The sequence below is a fragment of the Tachyglossus aculeatus genome, chromosome 3 (genome assembly GCF_015852505.1).
Source record: "Tachyglossus aculeatus isolate mTacAcu1 chromosome 3, mTacAcu1.pri, whole genome shotgun sequence".
In the NCBI taxonomy this organism is placed as follows: Eukaryota; Metazoa; Chordata; class Mammalia; order Monotremata; family Tachyglossidae; genus Tachyglossus; species Tachyglossus aculeatus.
Window position 1 is genome coordinate 77,983,752 of NC_052068.1, and position 23,778 is coordinate 78,007,529.

The 23,778-nt window shown below is 47.1% G+C and overlaps 1 protein-coding gene across 1 annotated transcript in view; it reads left to right on the forward strand.

Moving 5' to 3' along the window:
- The first annotated feature begins 3,275 nt into the window (after positions 1 to 3,275).
- LMAN1 (lectin, mannose binding 1) overlaps positions 3,276 to 23,778 on the forward strand; it is a 40,149-nt gene continuing 19,646 nt past the window's right edge. Inside the window, exons 1-5 of the mRNA XM_038743412.1 lie at positions 3,276 to 3,882; positions 14,144 to 14,298; positions 16,779 to 16,886; positions 18,935 to 18,996; positions 21,244 to 21,343. Coding sequence (XP_038599340.1) covers positions 3,276 to 3,882; positions 14,144 to 14,298; positions 16,779 to 16,886; positions 18,935 to 18,996; positions 21,244 to 21,343 — 1,032 coding nt within the window. The remainder of the gene's footprint in view (positions 3,883 to 14,143; positions 14,299 to 16,778; positions 16,887 to 18,934; positions 18,997 to 21,243; positions 21,344 to 23,778) is intronic.

Consider the following 23,778-nt stretch of genomic DNA (forward strand, 5'->3'; position numbering starts at 1 on the left):
CTTGGTCCCCTTCTGTTCTCGATCTACACGCACTCCCTTGGTGACCTCATTCGCTCCCACGGCTTCAACTATCATCTCTACGCTGATGACACCCAGATCTACATCTCTGCCCCTGCTCTCTCCCCCTCTCTCCAGGCTCGCATCTCCTCCTGCCTTCAGGACATTTCCATTTGGATGTCTGCCCGCCACCTAAAGCTCAACATGTCGAAGACTGAACTCCTTGTCTTCCCTCCCAAACCTTGCCCTCTCCCTGACTTTCCCATCTCTGTTGACGGCACTACCATCCTTCCCGTCTCACAAGCCCGCAACCTTGGTGTCATCCCCGACTCCTCTCTCTCATTCACCCCTCACATCCAAGCCGTGACCAAAACCTGCCGGTCTCAGCTCCACAACCTTGCCAAGATCCGCCCTTTCCTCTCCATCCCAACCGCTAACCTGCTCATTCAAGCTCTCATCCTATCCCGTCTGGACTACTGCATCAGCCTTCTCTCTGATCTCCCATCCTTGTGTCTCTCTCCACTTCAATCCATACTTCATGCTGCTGCCTGGATTATCTTTGTCCAGAAACGCTCTGGGCATATCACTCCCCTCCTCAAAAATCTCCAGTGGCTACCAATCAATCTGCGCATCAGGCAGAAACTCCTCACCCTCGGCTTCAAGGCTCTCCATCACCTTGCCCCCTCCTACCTCACCTCCCTTCTCTCCTTCTACAGCCCAGTCCGCACCCTCCACTCCTCCACCGCTGATCTCCTCACCGTACCTCGTTCTCGCCTGTCCCGCCATCGACCCCCGGCCCAAGTCATTCCCCGGGCCTGGAATGCCCTCCCTCTGCCCATCCGCCAAGCTAGCTCTCTTCCTCCCTTCAAGGCCCTGCTGAGAGCTCACCTCCTCCAGGAGGCCTACCCAGACTGAGCCCCTTCCTTCCTCTCCCCCTCGTCCCCCTCTCCATCCCCCCATCTTATCTCCCTCCCTTCCCCACAGCACCTGTATATATGTATATATGTTTGTACATATTTTTTACTCTATTTATTTATTTATTTAATTTATTTGTACATATCTATTCTATTTATTTTATTTTGTTAGTATGTTTGGTTTTGTTCTCTATCTCCCCCTTTTAGACTGTGAGCCCACTGTTGGGTAGGGACTGTCTCTACATGTTGCCAATTTGTACTTCCCAAGCGCTTAGTACAGTGCTCTGCACATAGTGAGCGCTCAATAAATACGATTGATGATGATGATGAAGTGTGGATCACCTGTTCCAATTTGAATAATTTCAAAATGGATTTTTTTTTCTTCTCCCTTTTGGCTCCTTGATGGCACAGGGGCTGTAGCACCGCTCATTGGCATATGCCTAGAAGTAGATATAACCCTGACATGGTGCTAGTCCCACTAGGGGTATAGAGTCTAGACTGCAGTGTGCCTCTGGACGAGACTGAGCTTTGCACCTCTTAAAGTGGCACTCTTCTCACCCGAGGCGCAATGGGGAGAAGGAGGGGGTACAGGACTGCTGTTTGGTGTAAGATCCCTCGAAGAACAAAATAATATTAATTATGGCATTTATTAAGCACTTACTATGTGCAAAGCACTTTTCTAAGCACTGGGGAGGTTACAAGGTGATCAGGTTGTCCCACAGGGGGCTCACAGTCTTCATCCCCATTTTACAGATGAGGTAACTGAGGCACAGAGAAGGGAAGTGACTTGCCCAAAGTCACACAGCTGACAATTGGCAGAGCCGGGATTTGAACCCACTCATTCATTCAGTCGTATTTATTGAGCGATTACTGTGTGCAGAGCCCGTACTAAGCGCTTGGGAATTACAAATTGGCAACATATGGAGAGTTGAACTCTGACTCCAAAGCCCGTGCTCTTTCCACTGAGCCACGCTGCTTCTCTCGACGCACATCGTTAACAAAATAAACAGAATAGTAAATATGTACATGTAAAATAGAGTAATAAATCTGTACAAACATATATACTGTTGCTGTGGGGAGGGGAAGGAGGTAGGGCAGGGGGGATGGGGAGGGGGAGAAGAAGGAGGGGGCTCAGTGTGGGAAGGCCTCCTGGAGGAGGTGAGCTCTCAGGAGGGCTTTGAAGGGAGGGGGAGAGCTTGATTGGCAGCCTCGGCCCCGCCCCCTCCGTCCCAGCCAATCAGCAAGCGCCCTGTTACGAGCCGCTGGGCGGGGCTCGGCGGTGGGCTAGAAGGCGTGGCTTCGTCGGCGGGCTAAGCCACGCCCCCTCCATCCCAGCCAATCATAGAGCGCTCTGTGGAGGGCCACTGAGCGGGGCTCGGCTGCGGGCAAGGGGGCGGGGCTTTGTCGGCGGGCTAGGCCCCGCCCCCGCCGTCCCAGCCAATCAGCAAGCGCCCTGTTGCGGGCCGCTGAATGGGGCTCGGCGGCGGGCGAGGGGGCGGGGCTTTTTCGGCCGTCTCGTCCCCACCCCCTGCGTCCCAGCCAATCATAGAGCGCTCTGTGGAGCGCCGCTGAGCGGGCGTGGCTTTGTCGGCGGTCTGGGCCCCGCCCCTTCCCTCCCAGCCAATCATAGAGCACTCTGTGGAGGGCCGCTGAGCGGGCGTGGCTCCGTCGGCGGCCTCGGCCCCGCCCCCTCCGTCCCAGCCAATCATAGAGAGCTCTGTGGAGGGCCGCTGAGCTGGCGGGGCTTTGTCGGCGGCCTCGTCCCCGCCCCCTCCGTCCCAGCCAATCATCAGCAAGCGTCCTGCGCGGGCCGCTGAATGGGGCTCGGCGGCGGGCAAGTGGGCGGGGCTTTGTCGGCTGTCCAGGCCCCGCCCCTTCCGTCCCAGCCAATCAGAGAGCGCTCTGTGGAGGACCGCTGAGAGGGCGTGGCTCCGCCGGCGGTCTCTGCCCCGCCCCCTCCGTCCCAGCCATTCACAGAGCGCTCTGTGGGGGGCTGCTGAGCGGGCGGGGCTTCGTCGGCGGGCTCGGCCCCGCCCCCTCCGTCCCAGCCAATCACAGAGCGCTCTGTGGAGGGCCGCTGAGCGGGCGGGGCTTCGTCGGCGGCCTCGGCCCCGTCCCTTCCGTCCCAGCCAATCAGCAAGCGCCCTGAGCGGGCCGCTGAATGGGGCTCGGCGGCGGGCAAGGGGGCGGGGCTTTGTCGGCTGTCCCGGCCCCGCCCCCTCCGTCCCAGCCAATCAGCAAGCGCCCTGCGCGGGCCGCTGAATGGGGCTCGGCGGCGGGCAAGGGGGCGGGGCTTTGTCGGCTGTCCAGGCCCCGCCCCCTCCACCCCAGCCAATCAGCAAGCGCCCTGTTGAGGGCCGCTGAATGGAGCTCGGCGGCGTGCAAAGGGGGCGTGGCTTTTTTCGGCGGTCTCGGCCCCGCCCCCTCCGTCCCAGCCAATCAGCAAGCGCCCTGTTGCGGGCCGCTGAATGGGGCTCGGCGGCGGGCGAGGGGGCGGGGCTTTGTCGGCCGTCTAGGCCCCGCCCCCTGCGTCCCAGCCAATCAGAGAGCGCTCTGTGGAGGGCCGCCGGGCGGGGCTCGGCGGCGGGGAAGGGGGCGTGGCGTCGGTCCCGGCCAATCAGCGAGCGCCCTGTTGGCCGCGCGCTCCCCCGCCCCTCCCCCCCGCGGCTGGTCCGGCGGCGGGCGGCCCGGGCCGGTCGGGGCCCAGTCCCCAAGATGGCGGTGTGCGTGAGGAGGGCGTCCCCGGCCGGGGCCCGGGCGGCCCGAGGCGCGCTGCTGTCCGCGCTGCCGTGCGCTCTCCTGCTGCTGGCGGTGGGCCGCCGCGGGGAAGCGGGGGCGGCCGAGGCGGGAGGGACCCCGGGGGCCCCGGGGGCCGCACCCCCGCACCGCCGCTTCGAGTACAAGTACAGTTTCAAGGGGCCTCACTTGGTGCACAGCGACGGGACCGTCCCCTTCTGGGTGCACACCGGAAGTAAGTCACCACCACACACCACCCCGCCCCCCGTATGGTCCTTCCCCGGCGCTTAGCACAGTGCTCTGCGCACAGTAAGCGCTCAATAAATACCATTGAATGAATGAATGCCTGTTGGCTCGTTTTGCCCTCTTGTCTCCCCCTTTCTGGACTGTGAGCCCGCTGTGGGCAGGGATGGCTCTCTGTTGCTGAATGGCCCTTCCCCAGCGTTTAGCACAGTGCTCTGCGCACAGTAAGCGTTCACTAAATACCACTGAATGAATGAATGCCTGTTGGTTCGTTTTGCCCTCTTGTCTCCCCCACTTCTGGACTGTGAGCCCGCTGTGGGCAGGGATGATGTCTCCTTTGTTGCTGAATTGTACTTCCCCAGCGCTTAGTATAGTGCTCTGCACGCAGTAATCGCCCAATCAGTACCAGTGAACGAATGCCTGTTGGCTCGTTTTGCCCTCTTGTCTCCCCCCTTCTGGACTGTGAGCCCGCTGTGGGCAGGGATTGGCTCTCTTTGTTGCTGACTTGTCCTTCCCCAGCGCTTAGCACAGTGCTCTGCGCACAGTAAGCGCTCACTGAATGAACGAATGCCTTTTGGCCCGTTTTGCCCTCTTGTCTCCCCCCCCTTCTGGACTGTGAGCCCGCTGCGGGCAGGGATGGCTCTCTCTGTTGCTGAACGGTCCTTCCCCAGCGCTTAGCACAGTGCTCTGCGCACAGTAAGCGCTCACTAAATACCACTGAATGAATGCCTGTTGGTTCGTTTTGCCCTCTTGTCTCCCCCACTTCTGGACTGTGAGCCCGTTGTGGGCAGGGGTTATCTCTCTTTGTTGCTGAATTGTACTTCTCCAGCGCTTAGTGCAGTGCTCTGCACGCAGTAAGCACCCAATCGATACCACTGAATGAATGCCTGTTGGTTCGTTTTGCCCTCTTGTCTCCCCCCACTTCTGGACTGTGAGCCCCTTGTGGGCAGGGGTTATCTCTCCTTTGTTGCTGAATTGTACTTCCCCAGCGCTTAGTACAGTGCTCTGCACGCAGTAATCGCCCAATCGATACCAGTGAACGAATGCCTGTTGGCTCGTTTTGCCCTCTTGTCTCCCCCCTTCTGGACTGTGAGCCCGTTGTGGGCAGGGATTGGCTCTCTTGGTTGCTGACTTGTCCTTCCCCAGCGCTTAGCACAGTGCTCTGCGCACAGTAAGCGCTCACTGAATGAACGAATGCCTTTTGGCCCGTTTTACCCGCTTGTCTCCCCCCTTCTGGACTGTGAGCCCGCTGCGGGCAGGGATTGGCTCCCTTTGTTGCTGAATGGTCCTTCCCCAGCGCTTAGCACAGTGCTCTGCGCACAGTAAGCGGTCACTAAATACCACTGAATGAACGAATGCCTGTTGACCCGTTTTGCCCTCTTGTCTCCCCCCTTCTGGACTGTGAGCCCGCTGTGGGCAGGAATTGGCTCTCTTTGTTGCTGAATGGTCTTTCCCCAGCGTTTAGCACAGTGCTCTGCAGACAGTAAGCGCTCACTAAATACCACTGAATGAATGAATGCCTGTTGGCTCGTTTTGCCCTCGTGTCTCCCCCCTTCTGGGCTGTGAGCCCGTTGTCAACCCCCACCACCCCCGGGCCCCGTATTGATGGCCAGTTGTTTGGACTTCCCCGGCACTTAGCACAGTGCTCTGCGCATAGTAAGTGCTCAATAAATACTATTGAATGAATGAATGCCTGTTGGCTCGTTTTGCTCTCTTGTCCCTCCCTTTCTGGACTGTGAGCCCGTTGTGGGCAGGGATTATCTATTCTTTGTTGCTGAATTGTACTTCCCCAGCGCTTAGTACAGTGCTCTGCACGCAGTAAGTGCCCAATCAAAACCAATGAATGAATGCCTGTTGGCTCGTTTTGACCTCTTGTCTCCCCCCTTCTGGACTGTGAGCCCGCTGTGGGCAGGGATTGGCTCTCTTGGTTGCTGAATTTTCCTTCCCCAGCGCTTAGTACGGTGCTCTGCGCACAGTAAGCGCTCACTAAATACCATTGAATGAGCGCTCACTAAATACCATTGAATGAATGAATTCCTGGTGGCTCGTTTTGCCGTCTGTCTCCCCCCTTCTGGACTGTGAGCCCGTTGTGGGCAGGGATTACCTCTGTTGCTGAATTGTACTCCCCCAGTGCTTAGTACAGTGCTGTGCACACAGTAATCGCTCAATAAATTGAATGAATGAATGCCTGTTGCTCGTTTTGCTTTCTTGTCTCCCCCCCTTCTGGACTGTGAGCCCGCTGTGGGCAGGGATTATCTCTCTTTCTTGCTGAATTGTACTTCCCCAGCACATGGTATAGTGCTCTGCACACAGTAAGCGCTCAATAAATATGATTGAATGAATGAATAATAATAATAATGATGGCATTTAATAATAATAATAATAATAATGGCATTTATTAAGCGCTTACTATGTGCAAAGCACCTTTACTATGTGCAAAGCACTGTTCTAAGCGCTGGGGAGGATACAGGTGATCAGGTTGTCCCACGTGGGGCTCACAGTCTTAGTCCTCATTTTACAGATGAGGGAACTGAGACACAGAGAAGTTAAGTGACTTGCCCAAGGTCACACAGCCGACAATTGGCGGAATCGGGATATGAATGCCTGATGGCTCGTTTTGCCGTCTGTCTCCCCCATTCTGGACTGGGAGCCCGCTGTGGGCAGGGTTTATCTCTCTTGGTTGCTGAATTGTACTTCCCCAGCGCTTAGTACCGTGCTCTGCACACAGTAAGCGCTCACTAAATACGAATGAATGAATGAATGGCTATCTCTAATCCCGAGCCTTCTGCCCTCGTTGAGTGCAGGTGGCTGCCGATACTTGTACTTCCCAAGCACTTAGTACAGTGGTCTGCGCACAGTAAGCGCTCAATACATACGATTGAATGAATGAATATCTGAACCCATTGTTGGGTAGGGATTGTCTCTATTGCTGTACTGTACAGTGGTCTGCACACAGTAAGCGCTCAATAAATACGATTGAATGAATGAATATCTGAACCCGTTGTTGGGTCTCTATCGCTGTACTGTACTCCCCAAGCGCTTAGTATACTGCTCTGCACACAGTAAGCGCTCACTAAATACGATTGAATGAATGAATGAATGGGTATCTCCTCCTCCACCCCCCTTAGGGCACCCTCCAAATCTCTCCTCCCACCAGCGCTTAGAACAGTGCTTGGCTCATAGTAAGCGCTTAACAAATGCCATCATTATTATTGACTTCATTTCTGCTCCCTTCACGGCTTCCTCCACCGCAATAAAAGCTCTTATTTGTTGCATCATGCTGTAGCCTCTCTTTGCCCCGCCACGTATTGCACTACCCTCCCCCCTCCTATTTTTTTTTTTTTTAACCTCTCCATTCACACATTCTCCTGCCGTAGAACCCGGGACAGGGTTTCTCAGGGATCCAGCCGGGGGATTCAAACCGATCTTTCCCAGCCCTACCTTCCCACCTCTTTGCCCCCCTTATTCCCACTCCAATTTTTCCCCCCACCCCCAATTTCCTTCCGCAACACCAATGGCCTGGTGGGTTTTATGCTTGCTTAGGTAGCCTATTTAAAGAGAATCCCCCAAAAGATCCCCTTCCCAGTTGGTTTGAAATGCAGCCCCCATTTGGTCTTCTTTTAATGCCTAGCTTGGCCTTTTCTCTGGCCCTTCAGATGGTTTCTTCCAAGGGCTTAATTTTTAATAATAATAATATTGTATTTGTTAAGCGCTTACCATGTGCCGAGCACTGTTCTAGGCGCTGGGGTAGATACAAGGTAATCATGTTGTCCCCTGTGGGGCTCACACTTTTAATCCCCATTTTTCAGATGAGGTCACCGAGGCCCAGAGAAGTTGTGACCTGCCCAAGGTCACACAGCAGACAAGTGGCAGAGCCCGGATGAGAACTAAGCTACGCAGAGAAGCAGCGTGGCTCAGTGGAAAAAGCACGGGCTTTGAAGTCAGAGGTCATGGGTTCAAATCCCGGCTCCACCACTTGTCAACTGTGTGACTTTGGGCAAGTCACTTAACTTCTCTGGGCCTCAGTTCCCTCATCTGTAAAATGGGGATGAAGACTGTGAGCCCCACGTGGGACAACCTGATCACCTCGTAAATTCCCCAGCGCTTAGAACAGTGCTCTGCACATAGTAAGCGCTTAATAAATGCCATTATTATTATTATTATTTATTATTATGCTGCTTCTCTTGACCAACCCACTTCTCTCCCTGACCCCGGAGGGAGAGAAAACGTGTACCCGTCTCCCCCCACCCTCGCCATCTATATGGGATCCTGATCCAGTCCTTGTTCCTTTATTAGCGTTCGACTTTTATTCTGCTAACACTTTGTATTGGATCCGGGAAGAGTTTATCAGGGAGGAGACGTTGGTAAGAGCATTTGCTTTGAGCGAGAAACTTCAGGGTAGTGGTGATGTGTCACTGTTGACCCAGAGTTCAGGCGGGGACACATTGTGTTAAAGTGGCTGGCCCGGAAAGGCCACCTGAATGAGCAGCTACGGTTTTAAGTGTGAAATTGCAGTGAAAGCTAACCGTTGGGTTCGTGGCACTGTGTTCAAGGGAGTCAGTTTGCTCAAGTGAGTAGCTTTTGTGGAGCAAGTGACTGTCTCGGGCGAAATGCCGAACTTTTTGAAGGTGGCTAGTGACAGCAGCAAGGTTAAAACACTTCTGAACAGAGCCGTTCAGTTTATCATCATCATCATGTCGTATTTATTGAGCGCTTACTATGTGCAGAGCACTGTACTAAGCGCTTGGGAAGTGCAAATTGGCAACATATAGAGACAGTCCCTACCCAACAGTGGGCTCACAGTCTAAAAGGGTGCTATAGAGGCAAAGAAGCAGCGTGGCTTAGTGGAAAGAGCACGGGCTTAAGAGTCAGAGGACATGGGTTCTTATCCCATCTCCATCACTTGCCTGCTGTGTGACCTTGGGCAAGTCACTTCACATCTACAGTGTGGCTCGGTGGAAAGAGCATGGGCTTTGGAGTCAGAGGTCATGGGTTCAAATCCTGGCTCTGCCAACCATCAGCTCCTCACCCTGGGCTTCAAGGCTGTCCATCACCTCGCCCCCTCCTACCTCACTTCCCTTCTCTCCTTCTACTGCCCAGCCCGCACCCTCCGCTCCTCCACCACTAATCTCCTCACCGTACCTCGCTCTCGCCTGTCCCGCCATCGACCCCCGGCCCACGTCATCCCCCGGGCCTGGAATGCCCCCAATCCCTCTGCCCATCCGCCAAGCTAGCTCTCTTCCTCCCTTCAAGGCCCTGCTGAGAGCTCACCTCCTCCAGGAGGCCTTCCCAGACTGAGCCCCTTCTTTCCTCTCCCCCTCGTCCCCCTCTCCATCCCCCCGTCTTACCTCCTTCCCTTCCCCACAGCACCTGTATATATGTATATATGGTTGTACATATTTATTACTCTGTTTATTTATTTATTTATATATTTTACTTGTACATTTCTATCCTACTTATTTTATTTTGTTGGTATGTTTGGTACTGTTCTCTGTCTCCCCCTTTTAGACTGTGAGCCCACTGTTGGGTAGGGACTGTCTCTATGTGATGCCAATTTGTACTTCCCAAGCGCTTAGTACAGTGCTCTGCACATAGTAAGCGCTCAATAAATACGATTGATTGATTGATTGATCAGCTGTGTGACTTTGGGCAAGTCACTTAACTTCTCTGTGCCTCATCATCATCAATCGTATTTATTGAGCGCTTACTGTGTGCAGAGCACTGTACTAAGCGCTTAAAGCACTGTTCTAAGCGCTGGGGAGGTTACAAGGTGATCAGGTGGTCCCACGGGGGGCTCACAGCCTTCATCCCCGTTTTACAGATGAGGGAACTGATGCCCAGAGAAGTGAAGTGACTTGCCCAAAGTCACCCAGCTGACAAGTGGTGGAGTCGGGATTTGAACCCATGACCTCTGACTCCAAAGCCCGGGCTCTTTCCACTGAGCCACGCTGCTTCCTCGCCTCAGTTACCTCATCTGTAAAATGGGGATGAAGACTGTGAGCCCCCCATGGGACAACCTGGTCACCTTGTATCCCCCCAATCAATTAATCAATTGTATTCATTGAGCGGTTACTGTGTGCAGAGCACTGTACTAAGCGCTTGGGAAGTACAAGTTGGCAACATATAGAGACAGTCCCTACCCAAGAGTGGGCTCACAGTCTAGAAGGGGGAGACAGAGAACAAAACCAAATGCTTTGCACATAGTAAGCACTTAATAAATGTCGTCATTATTATTATTATTATTATCTACACTTCACATCTACAGAGAAGCAGCGTGGCTCAGTGGAAAGGGCCCGGGATTTGGAGTCAGAGGTCATGGGTTCAAATCCTGGCTCGGCCACTTGTCAGCTGTGTGACTTTGGGCAAGTCACTTAACATATCTGTGTCTCAGTTCCCTCATCTGTAAAATGGGGATTAAGACTGTGAGCCCCACGTGGGGCAACCTGATCACCTTGTAACCTCCCCAGTGCTTTGCACATAGTAAGCGCTTAATAAATGCCATTATTATTATTATTATTTTCTCTGTTCCACAGTTACCTCATCTGGAAAATGGGGATTAAAAGTGTGAGCCCCACGTGGGGCAACCTGATTACCCTGCATCTACCCCAGCGCTTAGAACAGTGCTTGGCACATAGTAAGCGCTTAAGAAATACCATTATTGGTGTTATTATCATTAGAACACAGATCCCCCTAATTCTGGAGTGACTGAACCTGACATTTGTAAGGGACCCAGTTGTTAGAATAACAAGGCTTTGGAGGACTGGCTCACTTTTTAAATCATTCAGTCGTATTTATTGAGCACTTAGTGTGTGTGGACTTGGAGGAAACACTGGGGAACCAAGAGATCTGTGCTCCGCCCTAACTACCAGGGTCAGTGACAAAGGTCAGAACCTCTTTGCACTCAGATGGGCAACAGTTCAAGTTTCCTCCTCAGCAGTATTGGGGATAATGATAATGCAGTGCAGTAGTTGATCATTCTTAAGTGCTGAGAGCAAGGTACAGGCTAACTTGGGTGGAGCACAAATGAGGAGATTAGAAAGATAGGGGAGGGAGGCAGTGTGGTCTATTGGAACAAGTTTGGGATTAATAGTCGAGACAGTCTATCCCTCCTCTACCTGTGTGGTAGTCACTTAACCCTTCTGAACCTCTGTTTCCTCAACCTCTAACTCCCTCCTTCACCCTCTGCAGTCCAGTTTTCACCCCCTTCACTCCACTGCTCTCTCCAAAATCACTATTGACTCCCTTCTTGTCAAATCTTGGCTACCTTTGACCCTCCAGACCTCTCCCTTCTGTTTTTCTGACTGTTCTTTCCAGGTTCTCTTCTTACCTCATAAGTTTTTTTTGGCTCTTCCTCTGCCTCCCGCTCCTTAACCTGGAGTCCCTCGGGGCTCGGTTCTGAATCCCTTTCTCTGTTTAATCTGTACTTGCTCCCATGGCTTCAAATAATAATAATTGTGGTATTAAATGTTTACTGTGTGCCAGGCACTCTTCTTAGTGCTGGGGTGGATACAAACAAATTGGGTTGGACACGGTCCCTGTCCCATACGGGGCTCACAGTCTTAATCCCTGTTTTGCAGATGAGGTAACTGAAGCACAGAGAAGTGACTTGTCCAAGGTCACAAACAATTGTTGTATTTAAGTGCTTGCTATGTGTATTTAAGTGCTTACTATGTGCCAAGCACTGTTCTAAGTACTGGGGAAGATACCTCATTATTAGGTTGTCGCACATGGGGCTCACAATGTTAATCCCCATTTTACAGATGAGGTAATTGAGGCCCAGAGAAGTTAAGTGACTTCCCAAAAGTCACACAGCGGACAAGTGGCAGGGCCAGGATTAGAACCCAGGTCATTCAGACTCTCAGGCCCATGCTCTATCCACTAGACCACACTAGGAGTAATAGTATTTATTAAGTGCTTATTGTGTGCAGAGCACTGTACTAGGTCCTGGGAAAGCATGAATAGTGGGGAAGTTGTCATAGTCCCAGATATACTCAACTAGTCCTGACTTCTTTCCTCTTCTGCAATTTTGCACTTTCACCTTCCTCCAGGCCTTCTCTATGTGGATGTGTCCTAACATTTATTATTTATAAATAATAAATATTTATTTATTTATTTTACTTGTACATATCTATTCTATTTATTTTATTTAGTTAGTATGTTTGGTTTTGTTCTCTGTCTCCCCCTTTTAGACTGTGAGCCCACTGTTGGGTAGGGACTGTCTCTATATGTTGCCAACTTGTACTTCCCAAGTGCTTAGTACAGTGCTCTGCACACAGTAAGTGCTCAATAAATACAATTGATTGATTGATCTCAAGCTCGTAACTGAACTGATTTTTCCCTCCCAAATCTACTCCATCTGGCTTTCCCGTCACTGTTGGCGAGAAAAAACCCAACATCCTCCCTGCTCCAGACAGTCATTATCCTTGACGCCTCTCTCTTTCAACCCCCCATGTTCAATCTGTCACCAAATTCAGACGGTTCTTTGTCCAAGACTTCCAGGATCCATTCCTCCTTTTCCTTCTAGACTACCTCATTTCTGGTCCCAGCCCTGCCACAGGTACAGTATCAGCTTCCCCTTTGATCTTCTTGCTTTTGGTCCTTTCAATCAATCAATCAATCAATCAATCAATCGTGTTTATTGAGTGCTTACTGTGTGCAGAGCACTGTACTAAGCGCTTGGGAAGTACAAGTTGGCAACATATAGAGACAGTCCCTACCCAACAGTGGGCTCACAGTCTAGAAGGGGGAGACAGAGAACAAAACCAAACATATTAACAAAATAAAATAAATAGAGTAGATATACAAGTAAAGTAAATAAATAAATAAATAAATAGAGTTATAAATATGTACAAACATATATACGTTTCCCAAGCATATGATTCCCCAGAAGGCACACGATGCTTTCCGGATTTGGGAGAATGGGTAGCAAGTTTCGACCGCTATGAAATGGTATTGCTTCCTGAAAGGTGGGTCCCATTCTTTACCTGTGAGCTTTCCCTCGCCACTTGTAGGGCTGTGTTGAATCAGGGTTTATGTCTATTGCCCGGTCACAGTCTCTGATGGCAGCGTTGGGTCTCTGCAGTTTCACGAAGACACTTGCTCTCTTCCCGTACAAAATGGCCAGCCGAGGATTCAGCTTGATGGCGTCTGTGAACAAGTCAATGGCTTTCTGAAGTTCCTCAGCATTTAAGGCATCAGTGGCTGCACCCTTCTTTTCATTGGCCTGATACATCATCTCATCTGTCACCTCTGCATTTTCATTACCCATTTCTTGGGGATCATCTGTGTCTGGTTCAGTCACGCCCTCATTATCAATTTCTAGGTCACTTTCTTCACTCTGTGGCTCTTCTGCTTTAACTTGTTCCTCCGGCTTTTTCTCCTCCTTGACTTTTTCTCCCGATGAAAACCGAGGAGGAGTGGGCGGTATCGTGCCACCCATGCTTTCCACCCGTTCGCGGAGGAAGCGCAGCTCCGGGGCAGTCCCACATTTTTTCTGAAATGTCAGTCTACATGGCTCCTACTCTGCAAAACCCTCCAAATGTTGCCTTTCCATCTCCAAGTTAAAAGGAAACTTCGGAGTATCAGCTTTAAGACTCTCTTTCCTCTACTTATCCCCACTCCTTTCCCACGACAACCCAGTTCTCAACGCTTTGTTCCTCTATTGCCAACGTACTCACTGTGTCTTGCTGTCATCTCGGCCACACTCTCCTGCTTGGAGTTCCCTCTCTGTATCTTGTAGACCACTGGTCTTTCCATCTCTTCAAAGTCCTTTTGAAATCACATCTCCACCTGGAAGCCTTCCCTGATAATTATTTCATCTACCCATCCTCTTTCCTTCCAAACTTCCTCTTTAGTCTTAGCACTGGGTACTCACTACTGCTTCCCTCTTCCCCTTATATAGCACAATGTACATACCATTATACTCTACTCAGTCCACCTTTTTGTAATTGTCTCCCTCCACTAGATGGTAAATTCCTGGAAGGCGGGGATCATGTCTACTGATTCCGTTGTACTCTTCCCAAGTCTTTGCTCAGTACCCTGTTTGCAGCAGTTGCTCAATAAATACTCTTGACTTGATTACCAGAGGATAACTATTTTCTAACACATTGATTTTTACCAAATTTTCTCACCCTAAGGCACTACAAAGTAACACAGTCATAGATGCAGTTTTTTTCCTTGATTGGCTGCGTCCCATTGAAACATCTCATGTATGCTTTCTGTCTTAAAGCATTTCCCCTTGACTTTTATTCTAGATGCTATACCCAGTGCAGATCAGATTCGAATAACTCCATCTTTAAAAAGCCAACGAGGATCTGTGTGGACAAAAGCAAAATCTACATTTGAGAACTGGGAGCTTGAGGTGACCTTTCGAGTGACTGGAAGAGGTCGGATTGGAGCTGATGGACTGGTATGGAAATTTAACTTAGATAAATGTAAATGAAAATCCCTGCTTCCCCCAGGGGACATTCCCTGGCTAATCCCTGTCTCCATGATAAGGTCATCCCATTAGCCACTTCTGGTGTTTATTTATTCCACTTATTTTTTGTTTGTTTGTCTTACCATGATATACATGTGATTCAATGCCTGTTCTCCCCCCCTACTTATCAATCAGTCAATCAATCGTATTTATTGAGCGCTTACTGTGTGCAGAGCACTGTACTAAGCGCTTGGGAAGTACAAGTTGGCAACATATAGAGACAGTCCCTACCCTACAGTGGGCTAACAGTCTAAAAGGGGGAGACAGAGAACAAAACCAAACATACCAACAAAATAAAATAAATAGAATGGATATGTACAAGTAAAATAAATAAATAAATAGAGTAATAAATGTGTACAAACATAAATACATATATACAGGTGCTGTGGGGAAGGGAAGAAGGTAAGATGGGATGGAGAGGGGGATGAGGGGGAGAGGAAGGAAGGGGCTCAGTCTGGGAAGGCCTCCTGGAGGAGGTGAGCTCTCAGTAGGGCTTTGAAGGGATTGTGAACCTCATATAGGTCAGGGACTGTGTCCAACCTAATTAACTTATAGCTACCCCAGTGCTTAGAACAGTGCTTGACACGCCCACTGTTGGGTAGGGACTGTCTCTATATGTTGCCAACTTGTACTTCCCAAGCGCTTAGTACAGTGCTCTGCACACAGTAAGCGCTCAATAAATACAATTGATGATAGTAAGCACTTAACAAATACCATAATCATAATGAAGTGTCTACCTGGCTTCCCTATTAGTAAACTCCTCTAGGGTGGGGACTGTAGCGTTTTTTACTTTTGTGTTCTCTTGCACCTCTCATTCCCTAACCTTGGTTGTTCCACAGGGAGTCTTCTGGATTCCTTACTCTTCTTGCTCCACAGTCCCGTCTTTGGGGAGCTCATTGATTCTTCCAGATTGAGCTACTGCTTCAGGAGAATTGGCTTCCAAATCTGGCGCATCGGCCCCAACCTTTCTCCTGCTGCACAATTTCACATTTCCTCCTGCTGCCAGAATATTTCCCCATAGATGTCCCTCTGGCATCTTAAACGGAACATGACTAAAACTAAACTTCAAATCTTCCTTCCTTAGGGTACCTTCCCCACCAACAAAATCTGACAGGGCACAGCCTTTCCCAAAATAATAATAATAATAATAATAATGTCATTTATTAAGCGCTTACTATGTGCAAAGCACTGTTCTAAGTGCTGGGGAGGATACAGGGTGATCAGATTGTCCCATGTGGGGCTCACAGTCTTAATCCCCATTTTAAAGATGAGGTAACTGAGGCACAGAGAAGTTAAGTGACTTACCCATAGTCACACAACTGACAATTGGTGAAGCCGGGATTTGAACCCATGACCTCTGACTCCACAGCCTGAGCTCTTTCCATTGAGCCACACTGCTTCTCTATGTTCAGTAATAATAATAATGGCATTTATTAAGCACTTACTATGTGCAAAGTACTGTTCTAAGCGCTGGGGATGTTACAAGGTAATCAGGTTGTCCCACGAGGGCTCACAGTCTTTAATCCCTATTTTACAGATGAGGTTACTGAGGCACAGAGAAGTTGTGACTTGCCCAAAGTCACAAAGCTAACAATTGGAGGAGCCGGGATTTAAAGAACCCATGTTCAAAGTCTCTCAGAAATTCCATCTTCTGACTATCCTGAGTAATTTCCCCCTTCCAGACTGTGAGCCCGTTGTTGGGTAGGGACTGTCTCTATATGTTGCCGACTTGTGCTTCCCAAGCACTTAATACAGTGCTCTGCACCCAGTAAGTGCTCAATAAATACGATTGAATGAATGAATGAATTTTCTTCTCCCCAGGTTGTGTCCTCCCTGCAGTTACATACTCACTGCCACCTGTGTGTATGTGTCTGTGTACACATATATGTGTTTATGCAATCTCCTATTTAAGCATTTATTCATTTATCCATCTTTTCATTTTCTCTTCCTAACCAAAAGTAATTTTGTGTGTTTCTCTTCATTCAGTTGTATTTATTGAGCGCTTACTGTGTGCAGGGCACTGTTCTAAACACTTAGGAGAGTGCAATATAACAATAAACAGTCATTCCCTGCCCACAACCAGCTTACAGTCTAGCTTGGGGTCGGGGGAGACAGACATCAATACAAATAAAGTACAGGTATGTAGGAAAGTGCTGTGGGGCTGGGAGAGGGGAGGAGCAAAGGGAGTGAATCAGGGTGACATAGAAGGGAGTTGGGGGGAAGGGGTTGGCCTGGGAAGGCTTCTTGGAGGAGATGTGCCTTCAGTTAGATTGTAAACTCCTTGAGGGCAGTGACTGTTTCTATTACCTCTGTTGTACTCACCCAAGTGCTTGGTAGTGCTCTGCACATAACAGCTCAATTACTGATGACAATTTCCAGCCTCCAATTTTTTCCTCTTTGTGTATTAACAGGCAATCTGGTACACAGAAGCTCAAGGCTTGGAAGGGCCCGTATTTGGAGGTGCCGATTCTTGGAATGGTGTTGGAATTTTCTTTGATTCCTTTGACAATGATGGCAAGGTTTGTTTGAAACTCTTCTATCAATCAATCAATCAATCGTATTTATTGAGCGCTTACTATGTGCAGAGCACTGTACTAAGCGCTTGGGAAGTACAAATTGGCATCACATAGAGACAGTCCCTACCCAACAGTGGGCTCACAGTCTAAAAGGGGGAGACAGAGAACAGAACCAAACATACCAACAAAATAAAATAAGTAGGATATTGCTAGGATCTAATCAGAGTTGTCCATTTCTAATCGACTTTATCACCCGCCAGTGAAGCCAGAACCATAAGCAGCACAGCCATGCACACCTAAAGGATGACTTTGAGCACAAATAATTATTAAAACTTGGCAGTGTGAAGACAATAGAACACTTACCCTTGAAATCACTATCAGGAATATTTATGTACTTGTAGCATTTTCATATGGAACCACTCATTTATTAGTAACTATCAGCTGACACATGTAGATGGTACTTAGAGTTCTTTGCATCTAAACAGTCCTCCCAAACTAGATTAGTATGCGATATCATGCTATGAGAAAATATTTGATTTGGTTGTGTTCTTTCATGGTTTCCTTTCTCGCTGTATTCTTCACAGTTTTTAACTTTATTTTTCTAAAATCAACTCAGTAGTTAATATTTGCATAGTCAAGATAACATTTCTGTTAATCTCTCATAAAGCATTAGAGTCCAGGCTGTTTATTCATTCATTCATTCTTTCATTCATTCAATCGTATTTTTTGAGTGCTTACTGTGTGCATAGCACTGTACTAAGCGCTTGGGAAGTACAAGTTGGCAACATATAGAGACGGTCCCTACCCAACAGCGGGCTCACACTCTAGAAGGGGGAGACAGACAACAAAACATATTAACAAAATAAAATAAATAGAATAAATATGTACAAGTAAAATAAATAAATAGAGAAATAAATATGTACAAACATATATACAGGTGCTGTGGGGAGGGGAAGGAGGTAAGGCGGGGGATGGGGAGGGGGAGAGGAAGGAGGGGGCTCAGTCTGGGAAGGCCTCCTGGAGGAGGTGAGCTCTCAGTAGGGCTTTGAAGGGAGTCCTTTAGTTTAGTCCTTTGAAGTGTACCCAAACAGTATTAATATGAATATATAAGCTTTCCTTCCTATGTGAGGCTTTTAAAAACCACCAATGTTCATAAAAGTTAGTGAAACTATCTTGAAAGTTAAAGGCTGCTCCCTTGACTGTGTAAAGTGGTTTGCTTAAATATGGAAGCCTTCAAGTTTCTCTCTCATTGCATGGATTGGTTAAATAAATGCTTGGTAAGAATTTCTGTCTTTAGGTTTTGCTTATTTCTCTTAAACAACCATTTGGTCTGTTATATATTATATATGGGTATCTGGGAATATAGTCTCTAGTGTATGGAGGGTGTCATTTGTTTCCTTTTCGCATCAAAACTGTCAATTTCAAAATAGCTTATTTTTTGGTTCATTTTTATTATAACCACTCATTCTGTCCTGTCTGTCACACAACGTAAAAGGAAAAGTTTTTCACATCGAAAGATGAATTGTGTTCTGACAAGCATTGTTTCATGGTGTTTCATTATAGTGAAATTGGATCCAGACTCTACAAATATGGCAGTAAATGCTATTGACCATTTTAAAGAACTGTTTGCATTAGTTCTTTTCCTTGACCATTTTGCATCTTCTTACTTCTTTAGTTAAAAAGAGGCAACCAAAGGTATCCGTCCGTGGTTATTTAAAAAAAAAAACAAAACCTCAGCCAATCCTGAAATTTGTTTAGTATAGTCAGCATATGTTTCAGAGCCCTCTGTGAATATGCCCCTCCACTAAACATTTGGAGACTCAACGAACATGAGGGTAACTTGGCCGCTCCTTTAAGGAGTTAAAACCTGTTTTAACTATCTTGAAACAGGTTTAAAGGCAGGTTACAGTATTGGCCTGCTTTCAGAGGTTGTCTGTCCATGTTTTCACCACTGCTACTTGTTAGTTTTTAAGACTGCAGATGACCAGTTTTAGGACTAATGGTACAATAGCAAATGCCATTTAACATTTGAATCTGATTTTTGTTTTTAGAAAAACAATCCAGCTGTGGTGGTTATAGGTAACAATGGGCAAATCCTTTATGACCACCAAAAGTAAGTAAGCATGTTAATCCCTGACTCTGTTTTCTTTTTATAAGCACTATAGCACATTTAGCCAATGTTGTTACAAATATGGGTAGTCAATATGAAATAATGTAATTGTGTCCTGAGGTATTTATGTAGTGTTTTGTGCAAAATTTGAACCTTTTATTCACTCTTTAAAGCTTTCCTCTTTGTAAATAACCTCATGATTTCTGCACAATGACTACTAACACATTAATGCATTTTTTTAGAATTGGTCTTCTAATCAAGAATAGCCCATATATTATCCATAGGAGATATGAAGAATTACTGGAAAATCATAGTATAAACAAAATGTTATCTGCTTCCAGTGCCAGGCCTGGCCATTCATAGTATTTTACTTCCTTACTGCTTCCTCTGACAGCCTACTCACTGCCATGGCAGAAACGTGGCTGGCAAGGACAAGAGAGGGCACATGGCATTACGGAAAGCATTGTCCCTGATTCCCTCACACCAGATCTCGGTCCCCAAGTTTTCGTAACTGGGCCGAGGCCCATCTCGAGTCTGGAGGGAGATTTCATCTATCATCTCTGTAAAGTAAAAATATAATGCCGTCCCCAAGACCATCTTCTAAACAGCAATTAAAAATTCATTCATTCATTCATTAAATCGTATTTATTGAGTGCTTACTGTGTGCAGAGCACTGTACTAAGTGCTTGGGAAGTACAAGTTGGCAACATATAGAGACGGTCCCTACCCAACAACAGGCTCACAGTCTAGAAGGGGGAGACAGACACCAAAACAAAACATGTGGACAGGTGTCAAGTCATCAGAATAAGCAGAAGTAAAGCTAGATGCACATCATTAACAAAATGAATAGTAAATATGTACAAGTAAAATAAATAGAGTAATAAATGTATGCAAACATATATACCAGGTGCTGTGGGGAGGGGAAGGAGGTAGGGCGGGGGGGAGCGCCTTTGTACTTCCCAAGCGCTTAGTACAGTGCTCTGCACATAGTAAGCGCTCAATAAATACGATTGATGATGATGATGAGCAAAGGGTGCGGGCTGGGCTGTAGAAGGAAAGAAGAGAGGTGAGGTAGGAGGGGGCGAGGTGATGGAGAGCCTTGAAGCCGCTAGTCCTCTGTTTCTTTGGGCAAATTATGTTCCCTAACATTAGGCGTAATGCCTCTCGGTGATGATGAAGACTTTTTGGGACAGCAGAATTGTCAGCCTAGGGAATTCCCAGCATCTGTCTGATTGTGACCCAGATATGCCCACATTGCCATATAAATTGTTATTTTCCTGTCAACAACCAGCTTTCTTCTTAATATCATTTTTTTCCGGGGGGTCGGGGTGGGGGATCTGAACACCTTTGTACTTTGTACAAGTGCACCCCGTAACTAGTTCGGTGTTTTCTGGAGAGACCAGCAGCACTTCTGATCTTTACTGATACAGAGCAGGAGCCATGTTTCAGGGTTCCACTCTTTCAGATGAAAAAACTTTGGGTCTATCATTCTCCAGATCTTAACCATAGACTTATCTGCCATATCAGTATACTGGGTACGGAAAGACGTCTGCATGAATGAGAGGAAAACTTTTGAAAGTCTTGTTTTAAAACACAGCTATTTGATCATGGTACTGGTTTGTTCAAAGATTGTCAGCGTGCTGTAAAGTTTTTCATATGGTCGGATATGGTACAAGTGGCTGTCTGAGGGTCGGGGCTGTTTTTGTTTCAAAGTAAGCTCTGTAAGCATCTCATTCAATCCTGGGCAAGTGACTGAAACCACTGGGGGCAAGGAATGGGTAACACTTTCTCCTGGTAACCAATACATTTTGTTCTCCTGAAGGGAAGGGTTGCATTCTTGCAGAACTCCTCAGTGAGGAAAATTGTGTTGGCTGTAGTCACTGCATCATGCACAAGCATTTTTCTGACCGTGCAATGCACTGTATCTAGACAGGCTTGCTTTGTTGGGAGAACATTCCCTAATTCTGCCATCTTATTTGGTCTAAAATGGACTGTGGAAATGCTCATTTTTTTGAATTGTGTGTATACATTAATCCTGACTTGATAGTTTCACCAAAAATGTTGGGGGGAGTCTTACATTTCAGCTATCTGCCTTCACCTTAGAAGACCATCCCTTATTCTTTCTAAAGTTATTCTAGTCAGAATCTAGGAATTCTTGGTCATATATTAATGCTGAAATATGTTAGATTTTTTTACTGATCAAATAGATTTCTTCTTAGACTTTTCCCTTCTCTGCCCCCCTCATTACAGTGATGGTGCCAATCAAGCACTGGCAAGTTGTCAGAGGGATTTTCGTAACAAGCCCTATCCTGTTCGTGCAAAGATTACATACTACCAGAAAGTGCTAACTGTAAGTAATCCATCAATAGCACCTTTTGAATTATATGCAAAGCACTGTATAATGATCTTAGGAAAGTGTGCTAGAATATACATGATCCTTGCATTCGAGAAGCTTACAGTCTCGTGGGGTGTTGAGAGATATGGATGCCTTTTTATATTGCGTTTTATGAGCATTTTAGTCTATGTTTAGCATTATGCTTTTTTTTAATTTGGGGTTTTTTTTTTAGTATTGATTAAATACTTTGCTCCAGGCACTCTACTACTCGCTCGGGTAGATACAGGCTAATCAGATTGGACACAGTCCATGTCCCACATGGGGCTCATTGTAATCCTTATTATATAGGTGAGGTAACTGAGGCATGGAGAAGTTAAGTGACTTTCCCAGGGTCACACAGCAGACAAGTGGAGGAGCCAAGATTAGAACCAAGGTCTTTTTGATTCCCGGTCTGAGCTCTATTCATTAGGCCATGCTACTTCTCTGTTTTATTATTTGGTCTTCCTTCAGAGAAGTACGAAGTACAAGGTGATTCAGTATGTGTGTATCAAAAATCCTTTGGCTGAATTTTTCTTAAGATCATACTCATCACCAGCCAATCCAGTTAAAAGACCAGCATCTTCTTTTGAGGGGCTACAGCAGCATTTATAGAGCACCTGCTGTGTTCAAAACACTGTATAGATGCTTGGGGAGCACCCAAAAGAAAAAGGAAGTCACTTTTGTCTGCAAATAATCTTCTTACATAATAATGTACTTGTTACATGCTTACTATGTGCCAAGTGCTGTACTAAGTGTTGGAATAGACACAAGATAATCAGGTCGGACCCAGTCCTTATCCCCCTGTCACACGTCCACCTCAGTGCTTAGTACAGTGCCTTGCATGTAATAAGTGCCTAACAAATGCCATAATTATTACTGTTATTACTATTATTACTAGGTGGAAATCTTGGAAGTGATGTGAAGAGAAAGTCGACAGCATTTGGTGATAGATTGAACAGTGGTGAGGAAAGAGTCGAGGGTAATACCAGGGTTGCACAAGTTTCAGAGGGAAGGGTAGGGAGGTGTTAAGTGTGATGGGGGAAAGTTAGGAGGAGTAAAGGATTTGGAAAGGAATTCAGTCATCGACATATTGAGGCTGAGTTACCAGCAGGATATCCACCTAGAGACGTCCTGGTGGCAGGAGGAAATGTCATGTGAGACAGCGGAAGAGAGAGTTCATTACCAGAGAGATAGATGTGGGAATCATCTGGAAAGAGGTGGTAGTTGAAGCCGTTGAAGTGAGAAGGGAACCTAGATTAAAGCCTTAGGATATAGCACTTCTATCATAGGACAGGGTCTTTTATCTACATCAAGGAAACGTAGTTTAGACAAAACAATTACTAACAGGAAAGAGTTACCACGACAGTGGGAAGACAGTAATCCTTAACAAGTAGTCATCTGAACCAAGTCGATTGAGATAATTAGCGAGGAACTTCTAAATAGCAAAATAAATTTAGATTAATACTTGTTCAATGAAGCTCATTTGGTCAGTGGTATTTATTGGATGCCAATTTTCTGAACTGACCTCCCTACAATTCAGATATTCTGTGCCCTGTCTGAGTTTAAAAATTGCACCTACAATTTTAACTTTTAATGTTGACAAATATCCTGTTCTGCCTCAACTCATGTTTTTGAACCCAATTTGGATATGACATGGTGAAAGCGTGAGGAAACATTTTTCCCTACATCACAATTATGTTCTGGTGTAATAGGATCCATGTGACACAATTAGATTTGGTGCAGAAGAAAACTATTACAGACGTGAGCCTGGTGTTAGTTAAGGTGTGTGTAATGCTACTACAGTTTCAAGCCTCTACCTCAGCATTATCATGCCGTGCAATATTTTTTTTTGCAGCTTTATGATATTTGATAGAGTTAAGGTGTGGCAGTGGTATAAAGCATTCTGGATGTAATAATATTGCCATAATGTCGATCATGGGATGTCTTGGAGCCATTTACTCATAACCCATCTAATTAATTCCCATCTAATCTATGGTTACTATTGTGTGACCCCTTTCCCCCTAACATAAAGTTCTTTAGGGACCCAACCTTTAGAGAGGTGCTCCTTGTATTTGAAACAGTGAAGCAGCATGGCCTAGTGAAAAGAGCACAAGTCTGGAAGTTAGAGGACCTGGGTTCTAATCTCAACTCCCCATTTGCCTGCTTTATGACTTTGGGCAAGTCATTGAACAGTTCCATGCCTCAGTTTCCTCATCTGTAAAATGGGGAATAAATGCCAGTTCTGCATCCAATATAGGATAGGGACTGTTTGATGTAATAATCATGTATCTACTCCATTGCTTAATACAGTACCTGAGTATTGTGTTATTTATTAAGTGCTTAATAAATATGATTTTTTAAAATTTATTTTATCTACTGAGGTTATTTTAAGGTTCTTTTTTTAGAATCCC